Source organism: Kryptolebias marmoratus, linkage group LG9, assembly GCF_001649575.2.
Source record: "Kryptolebias marmoratus isolate JLee-2015 linkage group LG9, ASM164957v2, whole genome shotgun sequence".
NCBI classification, from domain to species: Eukaryota; Metazoa; Chordata; class Actinopteri; order Cyprinodontiformes; family Rivulidae; genus Kryptolebias; species Kryptolebias marmoratus.
In genome coordinates, this window is record NC_051438.1 from 29532434 (window position 1) to 29540334 (window position 7901).

At 47.7% G+C, this 7901-nt stretch overlaps 2 protein-coding genes across 5 annotated transcripts in view; both read left to right on the forward strand.

Moving 5' to 3' along the window:
* Window positions 1-4680, forward strand: part of stard15 (StAR-related lipid transfer (START) domain containing 15) — an 8392-nt gene extending 3712 nt beyond the window's left edge. Inside the window, exons 2-7 of one of the 3 annotated variants that reach the window (XM_017438036.3) lie at window positions 1561-1708; window positions 2233-2336; window positions 2532-2649; window positions 3748-3800; window positions 3881-4141; window positions 4277-4680. In XM_017438036.3, coding sequence (XP_017293525.1) covers window positions 1561-1708; window positions 2233-2336; window positions 2532-2649; window positions 3748-3800; window positions 3881-4096 — 639 coding nt within the window. In that variant the 3' untranslated portion in view covers window positions 4097-4141; window positions 4277-4680. Of the gene's footprint in view, window positions 1-1560; window positions 1709-2232; window positions 2337-2531; window positions 2650-3747; window positions 3801-3880 lie in introns of all 3 variants that reach the window. The other 2 variants (XM_017438037.3, XM_017438035.3) reach the window with 2 other exon arrangements.
* Window positions 4681-6385: 1705 nt separating this feature from the next.
* The window catches only part of arap3 (ArfGAP with RhoGAP domain, ankyrin repeat and PH domain 3), a 35939-nt gene continuing 34423 nt past the window's right edge, over window positions 6386-7901 (forward strand). Inside the window, exon 1 of one of the 2 annotated variants that reach the window (XM_037977436.1) lies at window positions 6386-6547. The gene's annotated coding sequence lies outside the window, so the exon portion shown is untranslated. The remainder of the gene's footprint in view (window positions 6548-7901) is intronic. The other variant, XM_017438064.3, reaches the window with a different exon arrangement.

The window sequence follows — 7901 nt, forward strand, 5'->3', positions numbered from 1 at the left end:
CCCCTGAGTTCAGACTGACAGGCCTGAAGCTGGACCCCCGAATCCAGACCGACAGGCCTGAGGCTGGACCCCCGAGTTCAGACTGACAGGGCGGAGCTTGTCTGGATTGCGAAGCATCTTTAAACCTGTCAGTAAAAGGCTGCGGTTGATTAATTGTCAGAGAAGCCATTTGTTCCTGACGTCAGTATTTGCTGTCATCCTGAGCCGCAGGTCGGGCTGCAGGGCATGCTGGGAACATGCAGGGTGAACCCAGTTTGTTTCTTGGTTGTTGTTTTTTTAATGCAGAACTGAAACTTGCCTGTTAGCTTCTTGATGCAGATATTTTTCCTCCAGATGAAGCTCCAGCTGGGTGTTGCTCTCCCAGCAGGAAGGCCTTCAGGTTCACAGGGACAGGATGTAAACATGTGAGCAGCATCGATACCAGCTGTGGAGGCAACATCTGGGTGGCCGAGTTTGAAAGATGAGACTGCAGACTCTCAGACCTGATTCCAGGCTGAGAAGGAAGTGACTGCAGCTGTCTGGATTTCACATTAAAGCAGCTAAAGATTGTGTGGAAAAGTTAATCTGTTCATTGGCACATTAAAAGCTGAAATATGGATCAGTGAGCTGCAGATCTTTCTGTGAAAGTTCTGCTGTGGTTGTGTCATACCAGCAGGGAGATATCTTTGAGAACGAGGAAAGAAACGGTTTGGATGCTGCAGGAAAACACCTGTTTGTGAGCCGGTGGAGCTGAAACTCTTCACACGGGGACGAGACGAGCTGCTGAGTGATGGATGGGCATCATGAATGATTAACGGGCAGCGGAGTCGTGCTGATTGAGTTACACGGAGCGTTTTCCAGCGTTGACTCTCACAATATCTGATGACAGCTGCTCAGCTGAGCCTGACGCTCGTGGAAGATTACAGCAGTGGAAAAAGGTGACGTCCTACAGCGAGCTGCCGTCTCACATGGCGTCTGGTAAGCCTTCGCCAGGAGGAGGCTGGAAGCGGCTACATGTCCATCCTCCAGTTTCAACAGAAAGCTGCTTTCTGACCGAGTTCTTCTTCTCTGGTTGTTTTCCTGCTCAAAGGGCGTGACATCAAAACAACAGATGCAGAATAAAAACAGCCACGAGTCTGATTCTGAGGAGGTTTATCTTCTGGGTGGAATTTCACAGTGACGTTAGCAGGAAGAGAAGCTGCTGCACAGGTTCCACAATCCTCCATGTTTTTAGTAAACCAACCGGCAGAACCACCGCAGACACGGCTCAGGATGTCTTTAGGAGTTGCCTCGAGCCACAAGTGTTTTAAGTTGCATTTAGAGACTCCTGAGTTGCTTCAGGTCACTCTGAGTTGCTCTGACTTACTCACAGATTAGTCACAGGTGGAGAAACCTGCAATATTTGTTCATTTTAACTGATGAACACTTTGAGTGGCTGAAGCATTTATGGATCTGTTGAAAAGTTTCATAGGATTTTTACAATAACATGACTACATTCGTGCTATTTGATTACTGAGGATTAAAACCCAGCAGCTGGCTTCATCTGTTCTGAGTTTAAACTTTCTTCTTTCTCTGTTTCAGATGAGGATCTTTTGTAAAGACGTGACGGCAGAGACGGTGTACGATGTCCTTCATGACATCAACTATCGGAAGAAGTGGGACACCAACATGATCGACACGTACGACATCGGCCGGCTGACGGTCAACGCAGACGTGGGATATTACTCCTGTCAGTACCACCGACGCTTTCAGAAGGTTTTAAGAAAAGATTTAAAGGAAGTTAGTGTGTCGGAGGTCTGTGAGCTGAAAGTTTCACAGGAAAGGTTTGATTTTAACACAAACTGACCTTGGATGGTTGGTAAGATAATATCTAAGGATCTCTGTGATCAGAACAAAACATACAGTTGTATGGTTTTACATATCAAAACAGCTGATCTTTGTCTTTAAACAGGTTTAAAATGAGTCAAATTTAACATGAAGTGAACAAAAACACCAAAATGTGGTTCCAGCCTCACTGCTTCCTCAGGATCTCAGAGGATCAGGAGCTGCTGATCAGACGGATTAACTTGTTAACACAACGCCAGGGCAGAAAGCCATCAGCAATGACTTCAGAGAAGCAGCTGTTGTTGAAACCAGTGTGGGAAAAGTCAAAGGAAAACCTGATCCTCATTGTTGTCAGGAGACCAACCGTCAGCTGTTTCTGATCACAGAGAAGTTCCTCCTGGATCACTGAAGCTGTGTTTGTGTTTGAAGGGAAATGTCCGAGTCCTCTGAAGAACAGAGACTTTGTGACGATGAGATCCTGGCTTCCCCTCGGCAGCGACTACATGATCATCAACTACTCTGTCAAACACCCGGTTAGTGTTTCACCAGCAGACCTCAGAAATGCTGTAAATCTGTGACCGAGGGGTTAAATAATGTTTCATTGTTTTGTATGAACTGCAGTAATCAGGGATGTTTGTGGTTAAACAGCTGATTGCTTTTCATAAATAAGCAACGTTTCCTGGTAAACCCCAGCTGATTCTCCCAACACTTCCTGTTTGTTTCCGCAGCAACATCCTCCTAAGAAGGACTATGTCCGAGCTGTGTCTCTGCTGACGGGATACCTGATCCAGTCGAGCAGCACCACAAGCTCCACCATCTACTACCTGACACAGGTGGACCCCCGAGGTGAGATGTGCTCTCTGAACACACCGAGAACAAGAACCACGAACACACAGAAACTAATCTATAACCTGAGTTCTGGGTCTGCTCCGGGTCTCCTCCCAGTGAGCTCCTCACCTCTAAACCAGCCACTCCAGAGGAAGCTCAGCTCAGCCACTTGGACCCAGGTTCTGGTTCTTTTGGTCAGGATCTTTAGTGAGGTTTGGAGAGCAGATGAACCAGTAAATCAAGAGCTTTGCCTTTCCGCTCCGCTCCTCCTCCACCACAGTAACATCTACTGCTCCATCCTGCCATCACCTGTGAACAAGATTCCAAGATGCTTCCAATAAATCCCTAACCTGGAGGAATTATTTCATCTTTTTCCTTCTGCGAAGCATTGCCTCAAACTTCGAGGACCTGTGTCTCATCCTGAGTGTGAACCGCCCCAGTGCACGCTGAAGGTCATAGCTTGAAGATGCCAACAGAGCTACATCATTTTCAAAAAGCAGAGATGAGATCCTGAAGTTCCAGAACCAGCCCCCCTGCTCTCCACCACTGCTTCTTGAGATGCTGTTCATGAACCTCACAAGCAGGACAAGAAGCATCCCTGATGGAGTCCTCTCTGCCCTGGGAACAAACTCGACTGCAGACACGGCTCTTCCTTTGGTTCTACAGGGACCTGATGGCCCCAAAAAGTGACTCCAGTACCTGATTCTCCTGTAGCAAACCCCACAGAACATCTCAGGGAGTCAGTCATAAGTCTGACTTCCTGATAAGCTCTGACAGGATGACGATCTGGATCACTGGATGAAAGCCACACATCAGTCTGTCTTCCAGCAGTAAACCTTCTCAGGGAGGCTGAGACGTGTTGGAACACGCTCTCTGTTTCTGAGTTGTTTGAACGATTTGCAGAAACGTCCTCGAGTCCAAACGAAGGATCTTCTCCGTGATCTCTTTGAGTTCCTCCTCAGTCTGAACTGCTCCTGGGTTTTCTCAGGTTTTTCAGAAGTTCTCATTTCACACAAACGCATCACTGTCCCCAAATAGTTTCAGCTCCAAATTGTGTTCTTACAGAGACGATGACGAGAAGCTCAGTTTGTCTTCTGCTGTCCTCTGTCTCTGCAGGCTCATTACCAAAGTGGGTCGTGAACAGAGTCTCTCAGTTTGTGGCTCCGAAGGTAAATATCTGATCTGTTTCTTGGACAGAGTCGCCTTTTGTCCCCCATCAAATGATGTCTCGCTGTCTCTGTCCTCTCAGGCCATGAGGAAGATCTACAAGGCGTCTCTGAAGTACCCGGAGTGGAAACGGAAACACAACCCGACCCTGAAGCCGTGGCTTTTTCCAGAGCAGAACACCCTGCCGTCCATCAACCCGTCGGAGCTGACGCTGCAGCGCGCCGACTCTCTGGAAAACATCGATGAGAGCGGCCTGAGCGAAGACAAGACGCACCACAGTGACGATGAGGAGACCTAAGACGTCCTCGGTCTGGAACCTATTCAGCTCATTCTCTGTTTCTTGGTTTGTTTGATGAGAAAAAGTGAGGTTAGAAACTTGTCTGACTGACAGTGAACGCCTCACGCTTCTTCAATTTCTGACGTTTCCTCTTTTCTGAACCCCTGTTTGAAACCTTCTGTCCTTCGACTGTCCACTCAGAGTTCCACCAGGATCCCAAAGGACTACAAACATGGTGTTCATATGAGGCTCTGCTCATCTTCACGGGTGTTTCCAGGTTTTTCCAGACCTTTTCAAGGACATTTGGCTCTGTTTAGATCTCATCTTTAGTGCAATATGATCAACAGAAACGTGCTCCATCAGATTCTTTTTCTCGATTGTTTGATCATTAGTCTATTTTTTGGGGGTGAAAAACAAACCTTGTAGTTCTGTCTTCAGCTTTTTTGTGGGAAATCTGATCTTTTCTGTTACAACTCTAGTAATTAAAAATCTCTGAAGGCGGTGAAGAATGTAGAATCAGTTTTTAGCTTTTAAAACAAAGTTACTGGTAATAACTTAAAAAAATTCAATGTGTGTGATTAATAAAAGTTCCTTATGAAGCTGTCTGTGTGGTTTGTTGGAGGTGTTTGTGTCCACTGGTCCACCTTCAGGTCTGACTCTGAGGACAGAACAGAACCTTTGACGTGTTTCTGTGTAATCACACTGTTTCTGACACATTTGGACTCAAACATCTGGCAGCTGTGTGAGCCTGCAGCGCCCCCTGGTGGACATCTAACCACATCACAGCGTGAACATTGGAAGATGCTGTTCTGCACTGCAGGAAATTCTGTGACCCAACATGAAGTTCAGCAGAACGTGTCTCTTAAATCCATCCTGTAGCATCTGGGTGAAGCTTCAGCTGCTGTGTTTGTTTCCCACCTCCGGTGTTCAGGTTGAGTCTGTAAAGTGAGCGTTTAGACGGCATCAGTAAAGGGGAAAACGATAAAGATGCAGCAGAAAACTCATCTTTATTTTTAACAAACCTCTTTGTTTAGGTGTACTCCGTGAACTTCATGTTTGTTCAGTTTGAACTCTGGTCATTTATCCAGCTGGTTTTCTCAACAAACTGCTGATAAAACCAGGTTTTGGTTCAGAGCAGCTTCCAGACGCTCAGGAAGTTCCTGCAGGATGTGAACCTGTAGGCCTGCTGCAGAAGAATCCACTCATTTCTGTGACCTTTGACCTCTGAACAACACTGGAAGGTGCCTCCTGAGGCCACACGGTGGTGCTGGTGGAGACCTGAAGGTCTTTGTGGCCTGATGAGGAAAACTTCATGTAGACTGTTTCCTCCATCAGCAGCTGAAGAATGCAGCTGTATTGTCTCAGGAACTTCCTGCTTCCTGTCTGTTCAGCTCTGATTGTTGTTTGGGGAGCAAGGAGGAAACTCCACCACCGTCCAGCGTCTTACTGCTGAGAGGACAGGACGCAGTGTCCACCAGGGCTTCCTCTGAACCAATCACGCTCATGGATGAAGACCAGATGAAGTGTGAACACGGCTGTCATGAAGCTAAAGCTCAGAGAAAACTGGATCTGCACTTAAACCAGTTATACAGTAAATCTGGTTCTATAATTAAACTGGACCTAGAGTTAATGTGGTTCTGCAGTTGAACTGGTTCTACTGGTAAACTAGACATGCAATTAAACCGGCTCTATAGTTAATCTGATTCCACAGTTATTCTGGTTTATTTTGTAAATTTGAACACATCATTCAAACCATGTTCAAAATAAAGTTCAAAATAAAGCTACTCAATAAACTGCATATTACATCTTTTACTGTACTTTTACTGTGACAGTGAAAGTATTCCAATCCTGATAAAAACAGAACAAAACAAAAAATAATTCACCAGGCGAAATTAAATTAACGGGGACCTGAGGATGAAAAACAGAAATTAAATCAGTTAAGCAACAAAATACTGAAATAAGCAGAATATGAATCTGATAAATCTTAGTTTAGAAATGTTATTAGTATTTGTTCTTTTTCATTTCACTGTCAGATTGCTTTTCTTTGATTCATAAATATAGTTGTGTGCTTTATGTTTTTTAAGTAAATTTAAATAAAATACAATCAAAAAGATTTGATCCTGTTTATGGCTGTTATTACTACTCCATAACATATGTTAAGTTGTGTTTTTACTTGTGGCATTAATTTAAAATAATAATTTAGTTTTAATTTGGTGTTTATAGTCTGACCGGAAGTGATGTATTTGGTCGCTTTTCGGGACTTTTGTTTTGAAAGCCACCGGAAGCTGCAGCGCTGTTATCCGGTGTAACTTGCCTTCTCCGCCCTGAGCCGAGTTTCTCCTCCCAGAACTCCCAGTCTGACCCGAGCCGCTCTGGACGGTTCTGGCTGGCGTACCGGGACCTGCAGGACCTCAGAACCGAACCAGACTCAGACCAGGACCGGACCCGGACCCGGACCGGACCGGATCAGAGGTGAGAACATTTCAAGCTGTGTTTTTAATAAAACTGAGAGAAACTCGGGCTCAGAGGTTTTCAGGAGTCGAGGTTCTGGTTTTGTCCCGGGTTCTGAGCGGACCCGGGGACGGAGACCCGGAGACCCAGAGGGGTTCTCAGATCCACCTGGAGTCCAGCTGCCGACAGGTGTGAGTCAGGCAGAACCTCAGACCCAGATCCTGGAGTAATCCGAGTCTGTGAGAACTAAGTGGTTCTGGTTCTGGTTCTGTGTGTCTGCTGCTGCAGACTGTTGGTGTGAGAGACGGACTGAAGGAGGTCACAGAGAACAGGTGCGGTAACAGGTGACCCTGGAGGAGGTGAACCTGGAGGAGGGGGGTCCTGGAGGAGGTGACCCTGGAGGAGGTGACCCTGGAGGAGGGGGACCTGGAGCAGGGGGTCCTGGAGGAGTGGGACCTGGAGGAGGTGACCCTGGAGGAGGGGACCCTGGAGGAGGGGGACCTGGAGGAGTGGGACCTGGAGGAGGTGAACCTGGAGGAGGGGGACCTGGAGGAGGGGGACCCTGGAGGAGTGGGACCTGGAGGAGGGGGGTCCTGGAGGAGGTGACCCTGGAGGAGGGGGACCTGGAGGAGTGGGACTAGGAGGAGGTGACCCTGGAGGAGGGGACCCTGGAGGAGGGGGACCTGGAGGAGTGGGGTCCTGGAGGAGGTGACCCTGGAGGAGGTGACCCTGGAGGAGGTTACCCTGGAGGAGTGGGGTCCTGGAGGAAGTGACTCTGGAGGAGAGAGCTCTGGAGGAGGTGACCCTGGAAGAGGTGTGAGAGTCCCAGGTCCCACTCTACTGGAGGAGTGGGACTTGAAGGAGGTGACCCTGAGGGGGTTCTTTGAACGGTCAACCCCAGGAGCTTAAACTCATCCACCTTTAACACCTCCACCTCTCCAGGCTCTCTTCCACCTGCTCCCTACTCTCACTACAGATCCCATCATTGTCCATGAGGACTACCGTCTGACCTCTTCTGTCCACGTGTCCATCACCATTACAAACAGGAAGTGGCTCAGATCCCTGCTGTAACCCCACCCCCACCTTGAACCCATCTGTCACTCCTACTGCACATCTCACCCTGTCTCCTGCCCTACCCTCACATACCTTCTCCTCCTACAGAGCTGCAGTTCCTCTCCTGCCTCACAGCCTGAGGGACCTCTTCTTCTTTAAGAACGTTAAGAACCAGAGCAGATACAGATGTTCTGATGTTCTGTATGTCAGTGATGATGATGATGATTCCACAGGTTGCACCTTGCTCTGAGGCTGCTTTTATTCGAACCAGCAACCTTTGTGTGTGTGTGTGTGTGTGTGTGTGTGTGTGTGTGTGTGTGTG